We start from the raw sequence: 27,834 nt of genomic DNA, 5'->3' as shown, positions 1-27,834 counted from the left end.
CTCACAACTGTACCAATAAGCAACATCATGATAAATGAAGAAAATATTGAACTTGTCCAAGGTTTCATTTTAGTTGGATCTACAATCAATGCCCATGAAAGCAACAGGTAAGAAATTGAACAATGTATTGTACTGGGCAAATCTGCTGCAAGAGAACTCTGTACAGTGTTAAAAAACAAAGATGTCACTTTGAGGACTAAGGTGCGCCTGACCCAAGCCATGGTAATTTCAATTGCCTCATACGCATGCGAAAGCTGAACACTGAATAAGGAAGATCAAATAATTGATGCTTTTGAATTATGGTGCTGACAAAGAATACTGAATATACCATGGACTGCCAGAAGAATGTAGAAATCTGTCTTGGAAGAAGTACAGCCAGAATGCTCCTTAGAAATGAAGATGGTGAGACTTTGTTTCACGTACATTGGACGTGTTATTTGGAGGGACCATTCCCAGGAGACAAACACCATGCTTGGTAAAGTAAAGGGTCATCGAAAAAGAGGAAAGCCCTCAATGAGATGGACCGACACAGTGGCTGCAACAATAGACTCAAGCATAGCAATGATTGTGAGGATGGTGCAGGACCAGGCAGTGTACATAGGCTTGTACATAGTGCCGCTATGAGTTGGAACCAACTCCACAGCACCTAAGAGTCTAGAGGTCAGCAGTCCAGGACAGTCAGGGTGGTCCTACCATCCTCCAATGTGGCTTCCAGTCATCACCATTTCCCAAGCGATATACAGTGGTGGATCTTAAAAATCCAGGGTTGGCACTTTGAAATGTGGTGTCTGGGGTCTTAAATGCTAACAAGCACCCATCTAAGATGCATCAATTGGTCTCAACCCACCTGGATCAAAGGAGAATGAAGAACACCAAGGTCACACGATAACTAAGAGCCCAAGAGACAGAAAGGGCCACATGAACCAGAGACCTACATCATCCTGACACCAGAAGAACTAGTTGGTGCCCGGCCACAACCGATGACTTCCCTGACAGGGAGCACAACAGAGAACCCCTGAGGGAGCAGGAGATCAGTGGGATGCAGACCCCAAATTCTCACAAAAAGACCATACTTAATGGCCTGACTGAGACTAGAGGAATCCCGGCGGTCATGGTCCCTAAACCTTCTGTTGGCCCAGAACAGGAACCATTCCCGAAGACAACTCATCAGACATGAAAGGGACTGGACAGTGGGTAGGAGAGAGATGCTGACGAAGAATGAGCTATTTATATCAGGTGGATACTTGAGACTGTGTTGGCATCTCCTGTCCGGAGGGGGGATGAGAGGATAGAGAGAGTTGGAAGCTGGCAAAATTGTCACGAAAGGAGAGATTGGAAAGGCTGACTCATTAGGGGGAGAGCAAGTGGGAGTACGGAGTAAGGTGTATATAAACTTATATGTGACAGTCTGACTTGATTTGTAAACGTTCACTTGAAGCTCAATAAAAGTTAATAAAAAAAAAAAAATCCAGGGTTGGGGAAAGCTGGTCCATATAGGAAAAAACTTTATCATCAAACTTTGCTTAGAAATCTCAAGCCTCCTCAGAGAACACAGTCTACCTGAATTCTAGCTGCTGGTGAAGCTAACCCAAGAGAAGAATGACCAAATAGCTGGGTTCCAATTGGAAGTCTGTCTTAGGCTGAGTTCTCTAGAGAAGGAAAACCAGTAAAGCGTATAAATATATAGAGAGAGATTTATACCAAGGAAACAGCTCACACGATTGTAGGGATTGGAACATCTTGAGTCCTTGGATCAGGATAGAGGCCTTTCCCAATCCATGGAGCTGTAGAAGCTGGTGAACCCAAGATGAGCAGGTCGGAGAGCAGGGCTACCACTCACAGGCTGTGAAGGTCAAGGAATCCCCAAGGTCAGCAGGCAAGACCGCAAGGTTTCTCCTGATTCATGTAGCTGTAGGAGCTGGCGAATGCAAGATCGGCAGGTCAGGGAGCAGGACTCTTGTTCACAGGCCGTGAAGATCAACAAATCCCAAAATGGACAGGTAAGCTGCTAGCTCAAGTCCCAAGAACCAGAGATCAGACAAGAGACAGCTGCTGGATCCAGAACAAGCCAACAACTTTTGCAAGACAAGCAGGAAGGAAGTAAGCGGTGGAAGGTGGAGAGATTAAGGCTGAGGGGGCGGCAAGCTGCACAGGTCCCACCCCAGCTGGTACCACTCAGCAGATTCCATCATGGGAGTTCTCACATATCAAATTTTGACAGGAAAGTGATCACAACATACAACTGCCAAAACACCAAGAATCATGACCCAGCCAAGTTGACACACAATTTTAACCATCACACTTACTGTCCTGTTTCTTTATATATTTTGATATTGTCTGCTGTCTTCGGGACATTCACTAGTTATTTTCTTCATTTATTGATTGAGATTTGTTTGTTTCGTCCTGCTTTTTTATTTGATTATGTCTGAGCAGGCAGGCTGTGCATTCTTTGTTGTTTGCTCGTCTATGTGCACTATACTTTTCTCTTCCTTGTCCAATGTGCAGGGCCATTTGCTCAGTTATTGTGCAGCAGGGCAGGTCCAGCTGAAGTGGAGGGGCTAGGATGGGTTGTGGCAGGTACAGGGGCTGACAGGGTGCACCAAGGGTCGGTGCAGGGCAGGTTCTGGTAGACTGTGCCTGTGCTGCTTGTGGGTTGTGATGTTCAGTGCACGGAGCAGGTAGGCAGGGGAAGGGGGGAGGTTGTGTCGTGTGGAGCTAAGACGACTACCTCGTGTTTTTCATGCTGCAGAATTCTCCAGAAGTATGTGACAAACAGGAACTGAGTCAGGCTGCAGTAACTCTCTGGCCCAGCAGCCATGCTGACAGGAGAGTTAATGGGAAGGAATTAATGAATACTCACCTTGTATATAGAGATTTTTTTTTTAGAGAGATATCTCTTTGCATCCATGCTACTGACGTTAACTACCGCTTACCTTTTCGGTTATATTCTCTTCCAACCAGGTGGAGGTAGCCAATACTGCAGAGGACGCTGACACATGATAAAAGGTCATCAGAGAGACTCCTGGAGTCCCGTTCCTATTCTGCACTTAACTGGCTGTGTGAATTTAGGCCAGTCGTGGGAGCTCCCTGAGCCAGTTTCCTCATTTGTAAAAGAGGCACAATTAAAATTGTTATAACGCCCTTAACAGATTTCCCTTAAGAATGAAAGAGATATGTACGAAAGTAATCCGTAAATTCTTAAGGGTTAATATTATCTTAAACTCTGGCACCACTCCTGATCAGGAAGTACAATCAGACTCCCAACCTCTAGGGCAGGGGTGTGAAACAATGGTCTGGTGGCCAAACCTGGCTCAGTGCCAATTTTTGTATGGCCTATGACCTAAGAATGGTTTTTACATTTTTAAGTGGTTAAAAAAAGATCAAAAGAAGAATAATATTTTGTGACAGGTGAAAATTACTCACATTACTAATTTCAGAGTCCCTAAAGTTTTACTGGAACACAGCCACGCTCATTTGTTTACGTATCGTCTATGGCTGATTTTGGAAACCCTGGTGGCGTAGTGATTAAGTACTATGGCTGCTAACCAAAAGGTTGGCAGTTCAAATCCTCCAGGGGCTCCTTGGAAACTCTACCGGGCAGTTCTACTCTGTCCTATAGGGTCGCTATGCATCAGAACCAACTCGATGGCACTGGGTTTTTGTTTTATGGCCGCTTTTGCACTGCAACGGCAGAGCTGAGTACTTGCAACAAAGACTGTATGGCCGCAGAACTTAAAAATATTTACCATCTGGCCCTTTACAGAAAACGTTTGCTGACCCTTGCCCTACAGTAAAGGGGGGAAGGCTCTCTTTCACCAAAGGCTGAAATTGAATTGGATCAAATATCTCTTAAATTAAGCTCTAGGCAGCTAACAAATATCCTTACCCTATCTTAACCCGATGTAGAAAGTAAATGTAGTTTATTCTGTGGCTAATAGATTTTACGTGAAAAGGCATCTGAAAACTCCTCACTGAGGGGAGTTATGGCTCTGCACACTGAGAAAGGATTGGGCTTTGGCTGCAACCCAGAACCCAGTGCAACCATCCTGAGTAGCACTTCGGAGAAAGCTCTTGTTTTGCATTAAATCAACATACCATTACTATAAAAATTTAGCAACTCTGTAAGCCATAAAATGCATACCTAGTGTTCTGATTATCAGGTAAAGTTGGTCCACATCCGATTTTCCAGGCCAGAGGGGTTGGCCTGTTAGGAGCTCTGCAAAAACACAACCGATGGCCCACACGTCGATTGAAGAACCATACTGAGTATCTCCCACAAGAAGCTCAGGAGCTCGGTACCATCTGGTAGCAACATAATCAGTGTAGGCATCTCCTGGAACTGCAAACGCACCAGATCTGGTGAGCCACACTCTGCTGCCATGTGAGCCAAGAGCAGGTCAGGCATTCCGGTGGGCCGCAAGAGCTCTCAGGGGCTGTGACACTTCCAACAGTTGATGCAGGGAGGCCTTCTCTCAGCAAACAGTTACTGAGACAGGCAACTCTACTTTCAAAGGCACTGTAACTAGGTAACATCTACACAATCCCAAACATCTAGGGGGGAAATCAGAATTTCTGTAGAGTGACTTCAAGCCTAAACCAGCTACTGTTTAAGTCTACATTATTAACAGCAGGGTACTGGACAACTGCACTAAACTAATTTTTCTATCCAAATTTGTTACTTAGGACTCATTAAGGCAGAGACCTCAATTTGACTTCTTAAGCTATGAGTTATGCGTGGTGTGCAACAGGCCAACAACAGAGGGCTGTGGGCAACCTCACTGCCTCACCTGCCCTACTGCCACAGGCGTGGACAGCCTGGGGCCAAGGCACCTGCCTCCCAAGTGGGTGGAAGCCAATTCCACAATCCCCATATGACGTGAAGGAGCGGGAGCCCAGCTTAATCGGTTGTTTGGCTGAAGGCAGGTTGGTAAGATTTCATAGGCTTTTAACTGGCAAGAGTCAGGTTTCGTAGATAGACTTTACGAGTGCTTGACAGAGGAAGAGCAGTTGGTAGGCCAGCCGGCTTGCTGAGATGGGGTAATGGGCAGTTCTCCTAGCAAAGAAAGGCTTTAGGTAGCCTGCAAGACCCTGCCAGGAGGCATCTGGGAAAACAGGAGCTGCAGTGCCCATGAAGGAACATCCTCACAGGATCAGGGAGGGGACTGGCCTTTAGCCACCCATGGCTCTTTTATAAAATTATGTATATTTTTAATCATAAAAATTAATAAATGCCATTATAGAAAATCTGGAAAATGGAGAATAAGAAAATAACAATCACTGACAATTCTCACTACTCACAGGTTAAGTAAGGTGTTTTATTTTTTGAAACATTTTTTTCAGCATAAAAATCATGTATGCTCACTATAAAGAATATGACAAATACAACTGACTGAAAGAAGGATAATAAACCCAAGCTTTACCACTCAAAGACACCTTGTGTTAATCTTTTGGTGTATTTCTTTCTGGTCTTTTTAATTTTTTTTTTAATTAGAGTAAGTTTTAAAGTACCTTTGATCATACTGTACATACCATTTTCATTTAATTATATACATTTATTATGTTATTGGATCCCTTGGTGGCACAAATGGTTACCACTAACCAAAAGGGTGGGGGTTTGAACCCACCCAGAGGCACCTTGGGAGAAAGGTCTGACAATCCATTTCCTAAAGGTCACAACATTGAAAACCCTATGGAGCAGTTCTACTCTGCACACATGGGGTCGCCATGAGTTGGAAGTGACTCGACGGCAACAAACAAAAACCATGCTTTATAAACTCCTCCTAAACTCGAGTTTAACGACTACATAGTAGCCTACCAAATGGATGTGCCGTGGTTTACTTTTACTTTCCCCAGTTTTTCTAATATTATGAATAACACCAGATTGAAAATCTGCATGAAGCAGTTTTTTTTTTTTAATTCTGTATCCAGGATTACTTCTTTAGAATGAATTTCTACAAATGGAATTACTAGTTGAGAGGTATAAACATTATATATATATTTAATTATAAAAGTAATTCATATTTTTTATAGAAAACACAAAACAGCATCAAGAAGAAAATAAAAATCACCTGCCGCCCAGACAGAAGCCATGCTAATGTTTTGGTGGGTTTTCTTTCCTTCCAGTCTTTTATTAATATCACACACACAAATACACGCATAATTGGGATCTGGTTATATGTGCAGTTTTATATAATTTTACTTAGCCCTACATTGTGAGCCTGAGTATTTTCACCTTATTAAAATTCCTCAAAAACGTAAATTTTCAAGTATTATATTAAATCAGATATATCTTTAGCCATTTATTTCTGAACATTAAGGTTCTTTCCAATTCTTTTCCAGTCATAAACTATTCTACAGTGAACATTACAGTGTATTATTATTTGGTATGAAAGGTTCAAGGGGCACTTTTAAAAGTTTTTGATACATATTAACAAACTGCTTTTCCAAGGATTTGTTCCAAACTGTGTTCCCACTAAAAACCAACCCATTTCCATCAGGCTGATTCCAACTCATAGTGACCCTATAGGACAGGGTAGGAGTGCCCCAGAGTTTCCAAGTAGCCCTGGTGGATTCGAACTGCCTACCTTTTGGTTAGCAGCTGTAGCACTTAACCACTATGCCACCAGGGTTTCCCCACTAAAAACGATCTTGTGAGTTTTGACTAGTCAGTGTTTTAAAGATCTTTGCCAGCTTTGATGAGTGACAAGCAGTATTTTTATTTGCATTTCTTTGCTATCAGTTAGGAGGAAGATTATTTCATGCTTATTAGCCTTTCCTTCTCTGAATTGTCTGCTAACATCTTGCCAATATTCCTACTCAGAGGCTTAGTGTTTTCTCTTATCAATTTACATAAGCTCTTTCACATCAAACTATGAATTATCAATTTTGAAATAGTCTCTCTTGATATATTTGCTAGAAATTTTTATTATCTCTGTGTGTATCTCCATTATCTGTCTACTCCAAGTACATTTTAGAGGAGCTTAAATTTTCTGTGGTTAAATCTACTGAGCCAATGGCTTTACTTGTGAGCAACTCCCCCGCTCCACCCTTGCCTTTCTTATTGTAGATGGCCAACAGTGATTCCAGCAATAACCCAAACCAGTATTTTATAACTGAATGAGCTGTGACCAGTGCCTGAGCTCACATCTTGCTGAGTTATAGGGTCACTATGAGTGGGAATCGACTCAATGGCAGTGGGTTTTTTTTTTTAACAAGTTGGCTGTATTTTACACTGCTGCTGTTAGGTGTCGTAGAGTCAATTTTGACTCATAGCAACCCCGTATGACAGAGTAGAACTGCCCATAGGGTTTCTGGCTGTAATCTTTACTGGGAGGAGTCCTGGTGGTACAATGGTTAAGAACTAGGCTGCTGATCAAAAGGTCGGCAGTTTGAAGCCACCAGGCATACCCTGGAAACCCTATGAAGCAATTCTACTGTCCTACAGAGTCTCCGTTGAGTCAGAAGGGACTCAATGGCAATGGGTTTGGTTTGTTTTTTTTGATTTGCTCCAGTAAAGATTGTCCGGTCTTTCTCCCACAGAGCCGCTGGGTGGGTTCAAACCACCAACCTTTTGGTTAGCAGCTGAGTGCTCACCTATTGTGCCACCAGGGCTCCTGTCTTATACCACAGCTTTGTTTATAACAAAGATCATGGCAGAAGGTATTGTTATTGAAACTGCCACAGCAGATTCACCGTTAAAGTGACTTTTGGAAGGATTTGTGCAGTGAAAATTTCTAAGACAGATGACCCTAATTTTGAACTTAGTTCTAAGGTTCACATTCAGAGAAGAAGGGCTAAGTTTACTACAGGAAAACTCAGCAAGAAAGCAAGAACGCATATTCATGGGAAAGTTTAACGGATTTATATTTTCAGAAGCACTGTCAGTTAAAGAAGGCTTACCAGACCACATAGAAAAACCCCCAAAGGGACATTTATTAGGTAGCTTTTATATGAAATGTTTCTTTTATGTTCTTAATGTCTGTAATGGCATATATTTGTAGGCTTTTTCATATTTTTTGTGACCCACTTGGGTATTTTTGTAGTATGAAATGGATTTCCAGGGGAAAAAAATTATGGCCTTGCATCTATAGGATGCACTGGATGGCTATTACCCACTTACCTCCTAAGTTAAGGGTCATCCGTATTCCAGTTATTTTTTCTATGTATTTCTTATATAGTTGAGATCATACTGTATACATAAGTTTTGGTTTTCCTTTTTCCCCCTGCCACATCTTAAACATTCTCCCCTGTCACTGAATACTCTGTTAAACATGACTGTGAATGGTCACCTAACATTTCGTGGTATAGATGTTCTGCCACTGGCTTGACAGCCCTCCAGGGTTTGTCCGTGTCTCTTTTCAGCCACGTGGCACAGGGAGCAATTTTCATTACAATCCTATCATCTTACGCCACAAAGAACAGGAACCTCACAAAGCCCTTGCCAATTTTGTGTTTTTGCCCAATATATTGTCATGTCACCTGTGCTGGGGTTATCCTGGGACGCTGAATACGTGCACACCCATACTGCGATGTGTATATATTAATACATGTTTTTGTCTGCTGCAGAGTTCTAGATTTCAGGGAGAAATGATTATCTGTGCCCCTTTCCCTTCAGTTTCTCCCTCCCTGGGATGATGGCAGTACTGTCTCTGACTCCTCTCCCTTTAATTTTCACTTTACTCATCTATCTCATCAGCTCCATATACAGTTTTCCAGCCACTCCACCCTACATTAATATCTCCCTCCAGGGAACTGTGCACACCTTTGCTTCTGTACTTTATTGCCAATGACCTTGTATTGTTCTTTGTTTCTTCTACTTCAGATTATAAGTGCATGCAGAGCAGCAATGCATCTTACAATTCTTTTCCTCCCCTATAGGACAAAGCACATACGTGTGACATCCAATAAATTCTGGCTGGATATAGGGGAGTCAAAGTGCAAACTAATGTATGGACTAAAAGGTTAAAGTGAGATCCTCCATTCTAAAGAACAACAACATAACGTTTAGTATACATTTATTATCGAAAAGTAAAAATTCAAACTGCATCATTTCAAAATCGTCTGAATTGGGCAAAGTTAAGGTAAAAAGTTGCTACTTACTCAGAATTCGCGCAAACCCAAAGTCACAGATCTTGACAATTCCTTGCTTAGTTATCAGAATATTTTCAGGTTTTACATCTCTGTGAATACACTGTAAGGTAGTTTTTGATTATTTCTCTGGGCTATCAAAAAGACAATGCTTAGCAAACATCAACTATGAATTTTAAATGATGTATAAACAGTCTATGAGATAAATTTACAAATATGGGTTTCCTTCATTTTTCTAACAGAATGATAATTGGTAATTTTGCATTTGTAAATCCTGTCATACCAAAAGGAAAAAAAATAGCAAAATGTTGCCGTATTAGTGAAGAAGTTAAAATTATAATCATTGGACATGAAAACTCTGATTTTTTTTAAGGGAAAATCATACAGTTATTCCTTCCACTTTTTACAGAGCCCTATTTAGACTAAAGCAGTAAAACCCTAAATGAGCCTAGACTGTTGTCACCCAAGAGTCACAATTCAGATTGGATAAGTACTGCAGATTTAAGAAACTGGAAAAGCATTTGAATGACAACAAAAAACAAAACTCACTTATAATTAAAGAGGTCATATGATTTATCATCCAAATCAGGACACTTTCAAATGGGCACAAGAGCGGTATTAATTACGATGACGGTGACGGGGCAACAGGCACAGACCGGAACATCCTGAGCAAGCTGGGCTGTCGTCACCTTGCTTGTCAGAGTGAGCAAAGCATTCAGCATCAGGGGAGGAGTATCCCTTAACTTTCCTAACAAGGTGCTAACCTGGAATGATTAAATCACAGCCCTCCTGAGATGTCCACACAGCACTGCGGAGTCCCCCCTGGGAGAGTCAGGCATCACCGTGAGGCTCTCTTACCTCAGAGAAGCTCCTGGTATTCTCTTGTGCACAGCTGCAACATCATAAATTACCCTAAATGAAGTGCAAGCTCCAGGCTGGCCATCAGAGCTAAAGGGGCCTGGAGGCAGCGGGCTGAGAGGGTGCCTACAGTAACGGTTATTCCATGTGCTGGGAGGCCCCGAAAGAAAACCACTCAGGCCCTACTCTTGAGAACATTCCCTTTCCAGTTTATTGACCCCAAAAAGAAGCAAAAAATGATATTGATCTTAACAACCCAGCCCTGTACTTTTCAAAGCCCTTTCTCATGAACTGTTTCATTCTTACAACAATCTCGACCCCGCACATGGCCCTGGCAGAGCCTGCAGGTTAAAGTCTAACAACACTTAGCTCCTCAGCCGCACTTCTCGGCCATGCTGTCGGTTCCTCTAAGTATCCCTGCCAAGCTGATAATTTTGAAATAATTTCTCTTTGTTTCTAGAATAGTTATCTAAGAAGAAAAAGCAGCCTGAACCCTAAGTTCATTTTAGGTCACAAAAACAGCACTGTAACAGAAGTCTGTTCCCATTTAGTCTCAATTACTGTCAACTACAAAATTGCTGTTTTGTAATTTGGACAACCAGCACTTAGGAAAACTTATTAGGCCCCTAAAAGTCCTAAGGCCTTAGATGTTAATTAAAAAAATAAATACATTGTTGAATACAAACCAACATACCGGTAGTTTTTGTATCATTTGCCTTTTAAGCAACACATTTATGGAACTTGGACTAACACCCGGCGTGCGTCATATTCACTTCATTAAATCATCCTGTGATTTAATGAGAACAAGGTACGCCCCTCAAATGAGTCTGCATCAAATTCTAAAATTTCTAAACTCTATGTGTAGTGTTACCAAGGAAATGGACTTACATTTGTATCTGTCTATTCACCTATTTAAATATGTTTTGAATCTAATGCAAATCCATGTGAAATTTATAGAAACTTTTTTCCAACCAAAATATAAAAAGGCAAATGAAGAACTGAAAAGAAGCAGAAAAATGTATTGGTGTAGGTACAGGCAAGAGAAATTACTGATTTGAGATGATGGAAATGTTTTAAAATTGGATTGTGGTAATGATTGAACATTACCACATTAAACTTACTAAAAATGATTGATTTGGACATTTTATGGTATTTAAATTATACCTCAATAAAGTCATGTAAAAAAAAGAGAGAGAAAGAAGCTACTGATCAATAGGGGTAAGATACTGAAGAAAGAAAAAAGAGAGTAAGAATCACTGAAGCAATAAGAAAGGCAGCCGGGAGCATGAGAGGCGCTTGGACACACCGCAATCACCGCCTCGCTGCAAAGCCACGGGCGGCGCCCGCTCTCTGCAGTCAGCTCATTTTCCACCAAAGAATAAGAAACATGCAGGTCACTGTAATGGAACAACTTTAATAAACTTGGGTTTCATACACAGCTTTTAGCAAACACTGTACCAGCTGGGTGACTGTGGCTAATGTGCAGCCTCATTTTTATTGGTTCACAGCCAGCAATAAGGTATCTGTGGTATTTTAAATTGACCTTTGATGTCAATAATCATCTCTGGAACCTTCCACACCAGAAACTGCTTCTTAAGTAACCTGACTGAACAATCCAAAACCAAACCGAATCCATTGCCCTCGAGTCGATTCCAACTCACAGCGACCCTATGGGACAGAGTAGAACTCCCTTGTAGAGTTTCCAAGGAGTGCCTGGTGGATTTGAACTGCAAACCTTTTGGTTAGCAGTTGTAGAGCTTAACCACTATGCCACCAGTGTTTCCGACTGGGCAATAGTTGTCTGTTATCTGAAACGGTTGTTCTTGTTGAGCTTCAGGGAGGGATACTCACAAAGCAATGAGAGAGGGAAGAGGGCCCCTTCCTGACAACCAAAACCTTAATATCAACAAGGTGATGATGGGTGTTGCAACCTGACACTCGTATCCCAGAAATTACTGTAGTTTTGTGATTCTGAGATGGAGTTCTTTTTCGGTAATCAATACATCAAACATATAAAAAGTCATGAGTTCTTAACGATGAAAAGGGATCACTTCACTCCAGTGGAATTACAGGGTTAGAAAGTGAACCAACTGAGAAGGTTATTTTGTTAAGTCCAGTGCTTCTCCAAATTTAATGTGCAGAAGAATCACCTGGAGATCTTGTTAAAATGCAGACTCTGTTTCAGCAGGTCTGGGGTAGGGCCCAGAGTCTGCATTTCTAGCAAGCTCCCAGGTGATCCCTCTGCAACCACACAAGGCCCTAATCCCTTACTACTTAACCTTCGCAGTCTTGGCTGGGATCACGACTCTGGAGACAGTAAGGGGCACATGGTCTCCACAGGCTGAATGCTGTGAGTCTTCAGCAACAGCACTGTGTCAGACTGCCTTTTCTATCCTTTGGGGGGTATCATGAGCGTCCCTTTAAAAGCAAGGAGAGCGTAAAGGTTTTAGATGCATTATTGTAACAGCTTATATATGACTTAGGTTTTTTCCTTCACGTGCAATTTTAGCTAATACCCACTGCCGTCGAGTCGATTCTGACTCATAGTGACCCTATAGGACAGAGAAGAACTACCCCATAGAGTTTCCAAGGAGCGGCTGGTGGATTTGAACTGCCGACCTCTTGGTTAGCAGCTGTAGCACTTAACCACTACGCCACCAAGGTTTCCGTTTTAGCTAATAGATAAAATATAAAGGCAGGTACACAAAGGCTTACCAGAGTATAAGAAAATGTGATAACCAGAGTTCAGAAATAATTTCCATCTTGGAGGAGAGAAGTTTGCCTGAAAAATTATCCATTTTTAATAGAGGCCTTCAATATTTTAAAGCTTAAGATTCAAAACGTGTTGCTCCAGAGAAATGATGGCAGTTGCACTGAGCTATGATTATGTTTGGGCCCACCAGAAATAGTGAGTCACAATCAGGTAGGCAGGTTGACAGACTGATTGACTCATTCATCCAGGTAGTCAATAATTATTGAATACCTTATATATAAAAACATCCACAATAGGCATTGCAAGAGATACAAAAATAAATTCACCACCAATATTGTGTTCAAGCTTACAATCTAGTCCACAGCGAAGTGTCTCACTATTTAGGGATAAAGTGTAAATACTTATGCTAAACAGTATTTTTTAAAAATCATTTTAACCAACAGTGGATCCCGATCAAAAAGAAGAAAAATGTGCAACAGAATTTCAAATTCTTACAGAAATCAGACTTATTTGCCCCATTTAGACTGGGGGAACCCCTGAACCTACTGCTCTGATTTAATATTTAAGCCTTGAACCAAAGCTATCCCATGAAGCTATCTTTAAGCACTTTAGCTTAACTAGTAAAGAATGCTCGCCTTGAGCAGTGTCTCTTTTAAAGAATTATCTATACGAGATCAAATTGACAACAGTAACTCTAAAACAGAGAATTCTGGGGGACAGAGAGTCTAAGTTAACGGTGATAAAACAATATGCGTAGAGACAGCGAGAATGGTGGCACAATGCGAAGAACGTAGCCACTGTCATTGAGCTGTACATGTAGAAAATGTCGAATGGGTGTACATTTTGTTATGAATTTTCACACACACACATACACACACAATCATTCTAACTACCCATAAAACTCCTAAGGTGAACTTTAATACTGGTGGAAAGCAACAGAGATATGGATTCAGTCCAGTATTATCTTTAGTTAAGTATTTAAAGCGTAAGTGCTTGAACCATGAAGACAGGTGTATGTGCCTTGCGAATAGTACCCCTCTGTATTTTATTAATGGAGCCCTGGTGGCGTAGCAGTTAAGAGCTCGGCTGCTAACTAAAAGGTCCACAGTCCAAATCCACTAGCCACTCCTTGGACACCCTCTGGGGCAGTTCTACTCTGTCCTATAGGGTCGCTATGAACCAGAATTGACTCAATAGCAACATTTTTTTTTTATTATTATTAATAGAAAAGGAAAGCTTTTGATTTATTCTAATAAAAACCTCACTGACTTTCTTGAAACTAAAGAGAGCTTTGCCTACGTACTGACATTTAGTGTCATGATCTTGTACTGTCCTTTTCAGCAATCCTAAACCATTATGACAGATTCTGCTGACACCAAAACCGTCATCTCCATCCTAGCCTCTGTGAGATCTCCATCTATGCGTTAACTCAACAGATCTAGAATTATTTTTTAAAAAGAGCTATTATCATTAGCAAAAGCACCCAGAAGCCAACCTCAAGAGGCTCCCACTGGCCTCAGATGGGACAATTTGAGCATCAGCGAGAACCAAGACTGCAAAGGTTTCCAACACATCAAATACATAAAAATCCACGAGTTTATAATGATGTCCCACCGAAACACCTTCATTGTTTGCCATTGCAGGTTGCTGAGACATCAAGTCATCAATCTGAGCCTAAATAAAGGGAAGTAATCACTTATCTTGTTGCATTTTACAGTAACCACAGTAAATGAGGGTAAGAGTTTTTCTATAGAATTCCAATTACTAAATGCAAAAGGAGTGACAGAATTAGAAAATCACCATATTTTAACCCTAATGAAGTAATGGATGTAGGCAATAATCAGGGATGGATGCTAAAATTATCAGGTAAAATGTCAACAGAGAAATTTACAATGGAAGAGATCAAACATCTCCTGAACCCACCGATCAATTTTAACATCGTGAAATATGAACCAATCAGACATTACATATCTCATGATGTGATGCAACCGGAGGTATAGAGCACCCCTATGAAGCACGCTTGTCTTAAAAACTGAACCAGAATGTCATCAGGCCTCTAGATACAAATGTCAGTAAACAGGAAAAACACGGGAAAGAAGAGCAAATTAAATTACGCACAGGCAGCAAGCAGTCAGAATGATCCCTATAACACAGCAGTGTTCAAAGTGAGCTTCCTGGACCAGCAGCTTCAGCATCATCTGGGAAAATGTCAGAAATACAAATCCTTAGGCCCCACCCAGACCTCCTGAATCAGGAACACTAGGCTGGGGCCCAGTAAGCTGTGTTTCCACAAGCTCTCCAGGTAATCCTGGTGCACATACAAGTTTGAGAACTCTAACCAAAATCAAACCCAACCCACTGCCATCGAGTTGATTCCAACTCACAGTGACCCTACAGGACAGAGTAGAACTGACCCATAGGGTTTCCAAGGCTGTAATCTTTATGGAAACAGACTGTCAACATTTTTCTCTCTCAGAGCAGCTGGTGCATTGGAACTGCTGACCTTTCAGTTAGCAGCTGAGTGCTTACTGCACCATCTGGGTTCCTTGAGAACCAAGCTCTAAAAAATTAATGGCATGGAAAAAAAAAAAAGGTAAAGAAAAGGAGGCTGTTATAGAATAAAGGATTTAAGAGACATAATAACAAAATAAAACCAAGTGCTATAGTGGATTACACTACTGATATCCTGAAAACCTATTTTAAACCAATTTATAGATAATCATAGGAATCATTAGCGCTGCAGCAAAAGAAAACACTGTCTATACAAACTTCTAATTCACAAAGAATTAAGTAGCTTGATTCCTATAGACATGGGAAAAGGGTCATGAACCGTGTATCGCTTTTCCTCAGATTCTGTAACTTTCTTTTGTTTTGTTCTTCTGGTTCTTTCTTTCCTGTCTTTAGCTCTTCAAATTGGCCCTTGAGCTATTTGGAAAAAAAGATCATCATGAAGAAATTAACAAACACATTAGAAAATGTTACTTACATTATGTTTATGACAGAAATTAAGAGCTTGAAGTGTTTGCCATAATACACTTTTGATCACTCCATCAGCGATTCTGGGGAAAAAATAAACAAGGAAATGAAGACTCCTAGGCTGGGGTTCTGTTGTTGCCCAGTCAATTCTGACTCATAGCGACCCTACAGGACAAGGAGTTTTCAAGACTGTAAATCTTTATGGGAGCAGATCGCTACATCTTTCTCCCACAGAGTAGCGCCAGATCCTTGGTGCAGTGGTTAAGAGCTCAGTTGCTAACTGAAAGGTCAGCAGTTCGAATCCACCAGCTGCTCCTTGGAAACGCTTTGGGGCAGTTCTACTATGTCCTACAGGGTCGCTATGAGTTGGAAAGGATGGCAACAGGTTTTTGTTTTTGTTTTTTTTAGGCTGGGGTTCCAGAGCTAGGGCTGGAATGGGGGTGTGGCAGGCAGGGCCAGACAAGCACGATGCAAAGGGTTCTTTTAAACAAAATTTAATAAAAATTGCATTACTACTTTTCATTATAATTATGTAACTTTCTTTTGTAATGAAAAACATTTACATATTTAATTACAGCTGTGAAAATAACATGCTTATCACAAAAATTCAAACAACATAGAAAAGTAATGTAGAAAAGTAAAGGAATAAAAATGTCGAACCAAATCTTGAGAGCCCAAAATAATTGCTGTAATATTTTGGTGGTTTTCCCTTCAAGTATCTCTGTATACCTCTCTCTGTCTGCATTTACATTTGAAATTTAATTTTAAATAATTTCATTCATGTGGTTCAAAATTTTAAAAGCATTAAAGTATATCCATGAATAGCATGTACTAGAGCTGTTAGTTAAGCAATTAACTTACACCTGGTGAGTGGGCAGGTGCGTATTCAAAGGGGAGGCCAAGAGGGAATAAGGACCCATGAGAATGGGAGGCTGGGAGCTTCTTGTCCCTGGCAGAATCCTCACTCTGTGTGGAAAACACTGGTGAGTATCATGGGTAGTTGCATTTTCCATTGGGTAGTTGGGGATCCGAGAAACCTGTATTCTGTTGGGGAGTATTCTACTTTGCGGAACTATATAAATTATAGCAATTATATTCCTTTTCATTTTTCTATTGGTATCTTTCCATCGATCCTATCACTGTCCCATGATGATGCCTTCACACACACTGCCAAACCACCCTCTCTAGGAAAACCAAAAAACAAAACAAAACAAAACAAAAACAAATTCGTTGCCATGGAGTCGATTCCAACTCCTAGTGACCCTATGGGACAGTGGAGAGCCGCCCCATAGAGTTTCCAAGGAGCACCTGGTGGATTCGAACTGCAGACTTTTTTTGTTAACAGCCATAGCTCTTAACCACTATGCCACCAGGGTTTCCTCTCTGAGAAAGGGTAACCTTATTTACACACCCACCAAACATTTGTGTGTTAAAGTCTCCGACTCTCCACCATCTTACCAACGTTTGGTTTTGCCAATCTTCTATCTTTGCCAATCTGTGACTAAAGTAAAAAGATACCTCATTTTTATTTGCATTTCATTAATTACTAGTGAGGCCAAACAGTTTTCATATGATTGTTGGACACAACATTTCTTCTTTTGTGTATTTCCTGTTCATGGCCTTTATTGCTTTTTTTGATTGGCCTGCTTACTCTTTTCTTATTGATTTATGAAGACCTGATGTTATATATAGTGTAAATATTCTTCTCAGATTGCTGTTTGTCTTTCATTCCTGCTGATGGAGATAGGGCTGTTTTTTGCATACTTTCAAAAATGTGAAACACAAAGTATCTTTTATTAATGTCTACTGTAAGGATGTTTTTTAATGTGAAAAATTAAAAATTATGGAATATACAAAATACACTCGCCACTTGGATTTAATATTTTGTCATATTGGGAAATTTAAATCACATTTTTAGATCACTTTTTGAAATTGAACTCATCATGCAGATGTAGCTGGCTTATAGAAGAGTGGGCTGGCCCGTACAGGAGTCTATGACAGCACTAGCTAGAAGACACCACCTGTTAGGGTAGGTATATGCTGAAAAATAGCAACTGATGCATAGAGGTTCTTCCCTCTGAGCAGTATCCAGATCTAGGATTGCAATTATGGTGGTGGGCCCTTGACACCAGCAGTTCAGTGACAACTCTTTGACCCCGTTGCTGTTATTGTGTGCTGTTGAGTTGACTGTGACTCATAGCGACCCCATGTGACAGAGCAGAGCTGTCCCATTGGGTTTTCCAGGCTGTGATCTTTACAGAAGCAGATCGCCAGGTCTTTCTTCCACAGAGCCACTGGGTAAGTGAGAACCACCAACCTTTCGGTTAGCAGTTGAGTCCTTCGACCCTAGCGCTTCTGAACATTAACATTGTAAAAGCACCTAATTCTCAATATTAAATCCCTTTCCACTTAAAAGTGGTTTCTATTTCCTGCACTGAATTCTGGTATAACTTTACCCTTCTCCTCCTTTACTTAGAGCCAAATCTGAGACAACATTGTTTACAGTTTTTATAAGAGGCAGAGAGAATAGTATAGCTATTTTGAGCGCTATGAGACAGACTGCCAGTGTTCAAACTCCAGCTTTGCTGCTTCCTAGTTTTGTTACCTTGGGCGAGTTACTTAAGCTCTCTGTGCTTTCAGTTTTCTTCATATGTAAAACTGGAAAAGTACTTACCCCATAGGTTTACTGAGAAATCTGTCCCTAGGAGTGTCGGTTTTAATCTCCACTGTGATCATATTAGGACAGGAGATGAGACTGAGGCCCCTGTGCAAAGGCAAAAAGAGCCCCCATGGAATAGCAAGGGGCCCTGGGGTTTGAAAGAACTGGGGGTGTGGGAGAAACAGTAAGGAGGCCAGTGTGGCTAAAGCATGAACAAAGAGATTGGTAAGGCTGGCAGGCGCCAGACCATGGAGTTCTTTACAAATCTTAGTAAGGAGTCTGGATTTTACTCTAAGGGCGTTGGGAAGCCTTTGAAAGGACTTAAGCAGAGAAGTGATGTAATATGGCTAGGTGGAGAACGGATTTCTGGGGGGCAAAAGTAGACATAGGGAGACTAACTAGGAGGCTCATTCAATAAACCAGGTGAGCTTTAGTGCTATAGATTAGGGCAGTAGTGGTGGAGAGATGAAATAGGTTTCAATCCTTGGGAAGGGCTGGCAAGGGTAACGTATCGCCTTATTCATGGATGAATGGAATGCTGGGCAGGACCTATGAGCCACAATCTAAAAGACTACAGGTATAGGAGATGAAGTATTGAGGTTAGAAAGCAAGGTAGGTGGATAGGGTTCAGAAACTAGGCAGAACCCCAGTCACTGATGTTAAAAACATGGAATCAGGCATGAAGTAATTCTAGAGCAAAGTCCTGATCTATTGTTGTGCAAGAGACATGTTTAATTGCATCTCACAGAAAATGCCATGGTTCTGTTCAAGAAAGAATCCTTAGTACAGAGTCCAAGAAGGCAGATTCCATCACAGGCAAAACAACATACATACAAAATAACAACCACTCTAAATAGCCACCAGTGGTATTACAAAGAGAAGACAATTATCAAAGAGAACACAGAGTCACACAGTGCTAAGCCCAGAAGGATGGCACACTGCAACATTATTTAGCCAAAGTCAGCATTTTTTCAAAGCATTTTGGAGTGAAATAATTGATTTCCTATAGAAATCAATTGATATTCAATGCTCAAGTATTGTGCTTTGGAAGATGTCAGAATATGCAGATGCTTCCGGTGATTGCTCTTACAACAGAGACCCATAAAATGAAGTGAAACGATTTTATTTATGACAAACTAGGAGCCCTGAACATCAAAGGCAAAGTTAGAAAACAGACAGAGTGGCAGGGGGAGGGAGAGTCAGTTCAGGGTGGAGAGCAGTTACTGGACCTGAATCACTGGGATTCCTCAGGCACCATTCCCTGGAGAGGCTACAGTGGGCTGGTAGCAGTGTTTGGCTGCAGTTTCCTCAGGGAGAAGCAGCCAGCCGCACAGCCTACTCACACCTCTGGACCCACAGAAGAATAGCGCTCTTGGCAAAAGCTAAGTACTTCTGTGTATTTTACCACGTTCCCCCACCCCCAAGCTGGCTTTGGTGGCTGTTGATTTCCCTGGGCCTGAGATAGGCCCATTTGAGTGAACTGAGCCATGCTCCTGGACTTGGAGAAGGTAAAAATTCACAACAGGGGGGAAAAGATAATTTGCCAGCTCCACTAACCTGGGAAGCTCAGGACAGAAGTGGCTCTTATCCAGGCATAAACGGTCTGTGGACTTTGAATAACTTTCCCCCCTGCATGGACCTGTGTGGGCCTATTTCAGGAAAATAGGCCTTGCTGGCAGACTGCAACTGTTTAAGCTGTGTGATAGAGAACTGGGTGTTTGATATTTGACACCATTTTGTCTAGTAAACAAGGTCCTCACCTACCCACATCAGGGGCATAAGGACTGGTGGCTCCACTCAGGCCACTCAGTCACTCGCAACAGGGGTCCAAGGATAACTGGTACCTCCCAGTCCTTACAACCAAAAGCATTGGGTGCCCATGGTCTGTCTGCAGAACCTACCCACCTGTACGCTCTATCGAACAAGGCCGCACTTTCCTTAGAGGCACTTGGGGCAGAGTTCTCAGCCCCCTGCCTTGTTCAGAACATGACCCCCTCCTGCAACCAGATACCGGTACTACACCAAACACCCCGTCCCCCTCTAAGATTGTAGGACAGAGCCTGTACCACGCACTTGATGACAAGCTAGCTGGACACCTGAGCTGAATCCACACAAGAAAAGTGAATGGACTCATAAGTTCACATACCTGACAACAGCTCTAGCCATCTGGTGACAGGATGTGAGAGCTCCAAAGGCAAAAATAATCAACCTAGCTTACTCAAGCAACACATTTGGGCATATCAAAATGAAACAAAGTAAGAAACTAGCATACAGTAAGCAAACATAAAATAAACTAATACAATAACTTATAGATGGCTCGGAGACAACAGTTAATATCCAACCACATAAAGAAACAGACCACGATTGCTTCAACAAGCTCTCAAAACAGCAAATCAAAGGGTCTTCTGGATGAATGTGCCCTCCTGGAATTACCGGATACGGAATTCAAAAGATTAATATACAGAACTCTTAAAGACATCAGGAAGGAGATCATGCAATGTGCAGTACAAGCCAGGGAACACACAGAAAAAACAGTTGAAGAAATTAAAAAGGTTATTCAAGACCATAATGAAAAATTTAATAAGCTGCAAGAATCCATAGAGAGACAGCAATCAGAAATTCAGAAGATTAACAATAAAATTACAGAATTAGACAACTCAATAGAAAGTCAGAGGAGGAGAACTGAGCAAGTGGAAGGCAGAATTGGTAAGCTTGAAGATAAAGCACTTGGCACCAATATATTTGAAGAAAAATCAGATAAAAGAAAAAAAAAATGAAGAAACCTTAAGAATCATGTGGGACTCTATCAAGAGAAATAATCTATGAGTGATTGGAGTACCAGAACAGGGGGGGGATAACAGAAAATTCAGAGAGAATTGTTGAAGATTTGTTGGCAGAAAACTTCCCTGATATTGTGAAAGATGAGAAGATATCAATCCAAGATGCTCATCAAACTCCACATAAGGTAGACTTTCAAAGAATGTCACCAAGACATTTTATAATCAAACTTGCCAAAATGAAAGATAAAGAGAGAATTTTAAGAGCAGCTAGGGATTTTTAGGGATAAACGAAAAATCACCTACAAAAGACAGTCAATAAGAATAAGCTCGGACTACTTGGCAGAAACCATGCAGGCAAGAAGGCTATGGGATGACTTATACAAAGCACTGGAGGAAAAAAATTACCAGTCAAGAATCATATATCCAGCAAAACTGTCTCTTAAATATGAAGGTGAAATTAGGACATTCCAGATAAACAGAAGTTTAGGAATTTGTAAAAACCAAACCAAAACTACAAGAAATACTAAAGGGAGTTCTTTGGTTAGAAAATCAATAATATCAGGTATCAACCCAAGACTAGAACACTGGACAGAGCAATCAGATGTCAACCCAGACAGGGTAATGACAAAAATAAATCAAGATAAAAAAATGCTCAAAACAGGGAAACAGGGATGTCATTACGTAAAAGAAGACAACATTAAAATAATAAAGAAGGACTAAGAAACATAGTCATAGATCTTTCATATGGAGAGGACGACAAGGTGATATAAAGAAATAGAAGTTAGGTTTAAACTTAGAAAACTAGGGGTAGATATTAAGGTAACCACAAAGGAGATTAACCTTCCTACTCATTAAAATAAAATACAAGAAAAAAAGAGACTCAGTAGAAACAAAATCAACAATGAAGAAAAGACAATATAAAAACTACTCAGAACAAAAAACTAAGTGGGAAAAAGAAACTGTCAACAACACACAAAAAAAGACATCAAAATGACAGCACTAAACTCATACCTATCCATAATTACACTGAATGTTAATGGACTAAATGCACCAATAAAGAGACAGAGAATGGCAGAATGGATAAAAAAACATGATCCGTCTATATGCTGCCTACAAGAGACACACCTTAAACTTAGAGACACAAACAAACTAAAACTCAAAGGATGGAAAAGAATATATCAAGGAAACAACAATCAGAAAAGAGCAGGAGTGGCAATATTATTTCTGACAAAATTGACTTTAAAGTTAAATCCACCACAAAGGATAAGGAAGGACACTATATAATGATTAAAGGGACAATATACCAGGAGGATATAACCATATTAAATATTTTTGCGCCCAAGGACAGGGCTGCAATATACATAAAACAAACTCCAACAGCGTTGAAAAGTGAGATAGGCAGCTCCACAATTACAGTAGGAGACTTCAACACACGACTTTCGATGAAGGACAGGACAACCAGAAAAAAAAAAAGAAGCTCAATAAAGACACGGAAGATCTAAATGCCACAATCAACTAACTCGATCTTATATACATATACAGTACACTCCACCCAACAGCAGCCAAATATACTTTCTTTTCTAGTGCACATGCAACATTCTCTAGAATAGAGCACATATTAGGTCATGAAGCAAGCCTTAGCAGAATCCAAAACACTGAAATATTACAAAGCATCTTCTCTGGCCATAAGGCCATAAAAGCAGAAATCAATAACAGAAAAAGCAGGGAAAAGAAATCAAACACTTCGAAACTGAACAATATCCTGCTCAAAAAAGAATGGGTTAGAGAAGGCATTAAGGATGGAATACAGAAATACATAGAATCCAATGAGAATGAAAACACTTCCTATCAGAATCTTTGGGACACAGTGAAAGCAGTGCTCAGAGGCCAATTTATATCAATACACACATCCAAAAAGAAGAAAGGGCCAAAATCAAAGAATTATCCCAAAAACTTGAACAAATAGAAAGCGAGCAATAAAAGAAAGCTTCAGGCACTAGAAGAAGGGAAATAATAAAAATTAGAGCAAAACTAAATGAAAGAGAAAACAGAAAAACTGAAAGAGTTAACAAGACCAAATGCTGGTTCTTTGAAAATATTAACAAAATTGGTGAACCACTGGTCAAACTGACAACGAAAACAGTAAAAAAGGTAGAGGAAGCAAATAACCCGAATAAGAAATGAGATGGGCAATATTACAAAAGACCCAACTGAAATTAAAAGAATCCCATCAGATTACTACGAAAACTTGTACTCTAACAAATTTTTAAACTTAGAAGAAATGGATGAATTCCTAGAAACACACCACCTACCTAAACTAACACAAACAGAGGTAATCCAGCGCCGTCGAGTCGATTCCGACTCATAGCGACCCTATAGGACAGAGTAGAACCGCTCCACAGAGTTTCCAAGGAGCACCTGGCGGATTTGAACTGCCGATCCTTTGGTTAGCAGCCGTAGCACTTAACCACTACGCCACCAGGGTTTCCCAAACAGAGGTGAACAACTAAATAGATCCATAACAAAAGAAGAGATTGAAAAGGTAATCAAAAAACTCCCAAAAAAAAAAAGCCCTGGCCTGGATGACTTCACTGCAGAGCTCTACCAAACTTTCAGGGAAGAATTAACACCACTACTACTAAAGGTATTTCAGAGCATAGAAAAGGACAGAATAACCCCAAACTCATTCTATGAAGCCAGCATATCCCTGATACCAAAACCACATAAAGACACCACAAAAAAGGAAAATTACAGACCTACATCCCTCACGAACTTAGATGCAAAATCCTCAACAAAATTCTAGTCAACAGAATTCAACAACATATGAAAAAAATAATTCACCATGACCAAGTAGGATTCATACAATGTATGCAGGGATGCTTCAACATTTAAAAAAAAAAAAAATTAATGTAATCCATCATATAAATAAAACAAAAGACAAGAACGACATGATTTTATCAATCGATGCAGAAAAGGCATTTGACAAAGTTCAAGACCCATTCATGATAAAAACTCTCAACAAAATAGGAACAGAAGGAAAATTCCTCAACATAATAAAGGACATTTATACAAAGCCAACAGCCAACATCATCCTAAATGGACAGAGTCTGAAAGCATTCCTCTTGAGATCAGGAACCAGACAAGGATGTCCTTTATCACCACTCTTATTCAACATTGGGCTGGAGGTCCTAGCCAGAGCAATTAGGCTAGATAAAGAAATAATGGCCATCCAGATTGGTAAAGAAGAAGTAAAAGTATCTCTATTTGCAGATGACATGATCTTATACACAGAAAACCCTAAGGAATCCTCAGGACAACTACTGAAATTAATAGAAGAGTTCGGCACTGCATCAGGATACAAGATAAACATACAAAAATCAGTTGGATTCCTCTACACCATCAAAAAGAGCATCGAGGAGGAAATCACCAAATCAATACCATTTACAGTAGCCCCCAAGAAGATAAAATACTTAGGAATAAATCTTACCAGAGATGTAAAAGACCTATACAAAGAAAACAGTAAGACAATACTGCAAGAAACCAAGAGAGACCTATGTAAGTGGAAAAACATACCTTGCTCATGGATAGGAAAACTTAACATTGTAAAAATGTCTATTCTACCAAAAGCGATCTATAGACACAATGCAATTCCCATCCAAATTCCAACAACATTTTTTAATGAGGTGAGAAACAAATTACCAACTTCATATGGAAGGGAAGTACGGATAAGTAAAGCATTACTGAAAAAGAATAGCAAAGTGGGAGGCCTCACTCTACCTGATTTTAGAACCTATTATACTGCCACAGAAGTCAAAACAGCCTGGTACTGGTACAACAACAGACACATAGACCAATGGAACAGAATTGAGAATACAGGCATAAATCCATCCATATGAGAGCAGCTGATACGTGACAAAGGCCCAAAGTCAGTTAAATGGGGAAAAAGACAGTCTTTCAAACAAATGGTGCTGGCATAACTGGATATCTACCTGCAAAAAAATGAAACAAGGCCCATACTTGAAACCACGCACAAAAACAAACTCAAAATGGATCAAAGACCTAAATATAAAATTTAAAACGATAAAGATCATGGGAGCAAAGATAGGGACAATGCTAGGAGCCCTAATACATGGCATAAACAGTATACAAAACATTACTAACAATGCAGAAGAGAAACCAGATAACTAGGAGCTCCTAAAAACCAAACACCTACGCTCATCCAAAGACTTCACCAAAAGAGTAAAAAGACTACCTACAGACTGGGAAGAAGTTTTTAGCTATGACATTTCCCATCAGCGTCTGATCTCTAAAATCTACATGATACTGCAAAAACTCAACTACAGAAAGACAAATAACCCAATTAAAAAATGGGCAAAGGCTATGAACGGACACTTCACTAAGGAAGACATTCCGGTAGCTGACATATACATGAGGAAGTGTTCATGATCATTAGCCATTAGAGAAATGCTAATCAAAACTACAATGAGATTCCATCTCACTCCAACAAGGCTGGCATTAATCCAAAAAACACAAAATAATAAATGTTGGAGAGGCTGTGGAGAGATTGAAACACTTATACACTGCTGGTGGGAATGTACAATGGTATTACCACTTTGGAAATCGATTTGGGGCTTCCTTAAAAAACTAGTAATAGAATCCAGCAATCCCACTCCTTAGAATATAACCTAGAGAAATAAGAGCCTTTACATGAACAGATATATGCACACCCATGTTCACTGCTGCACTGTTTACAATAGCAAAAAGATGGAAGCAACCAAGGTGCCCAACAACGGATGCATGGATAAATAAATTATGGTATATTCACACAATGGAATATTACACATCGATAAAGAACAATGATGAATCTGTGAAATATTTCATAACGTGGAGGAACCTGGAAGGCATTATGCTGAGTGAAATTAGCTGCAAAAGGAAAAATATTGTATAAGACCACTGCTATAAGAACTGGAGAAATAGCTTAAACAGAGAAGAGAATATTCTTTGATGGTTACGACGGGGGGGAGGGAGGGAGAGAAGAAGAGGTGTTTCACTAATTACACAGTAGATAAGAACTATTTTAGGTGAAGGGAAACACAACGTGCAATACAGGAGAGGTCCCCAGAACTGGACTAAACCAAAAGCAAAGATGTTTCCTGAATAAACTGAATGCTTCAAAGGGCAGCATAGCAGGGGAGGGGGTTTGGGGACCATGGTTTCAGGGGACATCTAAGTCAACTGGCACAATAACATCCTTTAAGAAAACATTCTGCATCCCACTTTGGAGAGTGGTGTCTGGGGTCTTAAACGCTAGCAATCGACCATCTAAGATGCATCAACTGGTCTCAACCCACCTGGAGCAAAGGAGTATGAAAACACCAAAGACAAAAGGTAATTATGAGCCCAAGAGGCAGAAAAGGCCACATAAAGCAGAGACTACATTAGCCTGAGACCAGAAGAACTAGATGGTGCCTGACTACAACCAATGACTGTCCTGTCAGGCAACACAATAGAGAATCCCTGAGGTAGCAGGAGAGCAGTGGGGTGCAAACCTCAAATTCTTATAAAAAGACCAGACTTAATGGTCTGACTTAGACTAGAATGACCCCAGAGGTCATGGTCCCCAGACCTTCTGTTAGCCCCAGACAGGAAGCATTCCCAAAGCCAACTCTTCAGGCAGGGATCGGACTGGACTATGGGATAGACAATGATACTGGTGAAGAATGAGCTTTTTGGATCAAGTAGACACATGAGACTAAGTTGGCATCTCCTGTCTGAAGGGGAGGTGAGAGGGTAGGGGGGCCAGAAGCTGGCCGAATGGATGCGAAAAGAGAGAGTGGAGGGAAGGAGTGTGCTGTCTCATTAGGCGGTGAGCAATTAGGAGTATATAGAAAGGCGTTTATAAAATTTTGTATGAAAGTCCAACTTGATTTGTAAACTTTCACTTAAAGCACAATAAAAATTAAAAATAAAAAGTATTGTACTTTTGGCAAGTGCAAAAACAAATAGTTCTAGTAATAACGAAAGCCTTAGAGCAAAAACTAGACATCCCAGTTCAAGTCAGAGTGGGACAAGGATGATGTGATCAAAGGATTCCCATGGGACTGCTCAGAGACTGCTCTCTTAGCTGCTCAGGTGAAGACTTGAGGCTGACATCAGGACCCACTCTCTCTGTTTTAGTTCCTCACGTAGCTTAATGTGAGAAACCTGATTTCATTATCATCACTGAGCCTTTCTTGGTACACCCTTCTTCTCTGAGAACAAAAAGCAAGCCTGTCCACATGACCTGCTGTTGTTGTTAGGTGCCATCCAGTCAGTTCCGACTCATAGCGACCCTATGTATGACAGAATGAAACACTGCCCGGTCCTGTGCCAACCTCCCAATCTTTGGTATGCTTGAGCTCATTGTTGTAGCCACTGTGTCAATCCATCTTGTTAAGGGTCTTCCTCAAGCATGACGTCCTTCTCCAGGGACTGAACCCTCCTGATAATATGTACAAAGTATGTGAGACGTAGTCTCACCATTCTTGCTTCCAAGGAGCATTCTGGTTGTACTTCTTCCAAAACAGATTTGTTTGTTCTTTTGGCAGTCCATGGTATATTCAATATTCTTCGCCAGCACCACAATTCAAAGGCGTCAATTCTTCATCTTCCTTATTCACTGTACAGCTTTCACATGCATATGAAATGACTGAAAACATCATGGGTTGGGTCAGGTGCACCTTAGTCTTCAAGGTGACATCTTTGCTTTTCAGCACCTTAAG

The 27,834-nt window shown here is 40.6% G+C and overlaps 1 protein-coding gene across 4 annotated transcripts in view; it reads right to left on the bottom strand.

Moving 5' to 3' along the window:
• The window catches only part of CDKL4 (cyclin dependent kinase like 4), a 76,498-nt gene that overhangs the window by 9,975 nt on the left and 38,689 nt on the right, over nucleotides 1–27,834 (bottom strand). For 3 of the 4 annotated variants that reach the window (XM_049870301.1, XM_049870300.1, XM_049870302.1), the window contains 3 exons: nucleotides 15,645–15,717; nucleotides 9,100–9,190; nucleotides 4,142–4,339 (listed from right to left, as the gene is read on the bottom strand). In XM_049870301.1, coding sequence (XP_049726258.1) covers nucleotides 4,142–4,339; nucleotides 9,100–9,190; nucleotides 15,645–15,717 — 362 coding nt within the window. The remainder of the gene's footprint in view (nucleotides 1–4,141; nucleotides 4,340–9,099; nucleotides 9,191–15,644; nucleotides 15,718–27,834) is intronic. The other variant, XM_049870303.1, reaches the window with a different exon arrangement.

This window comes from Elephas maximus, chromosome 26 (genome assembly GCF_024166365.1).
Source record: "Elephas maximus indicus isolate mEleMax1 chromosome 26, mEleMax1 primary haplotype, whole genome shotgun sequence".
In the NCBI taxonomy this organism is placed as follows: domain Eukaryota; kingdom Metazoa; phylum Chordata; class Mammalia; order Proboscidea; family Elephantidae; genus Elephas; species Elephas maximus.
Note: the sequence above shows the minus strand (reverse complement) of the source record. Positions and strands in the feature narration are given on the sequence as shown.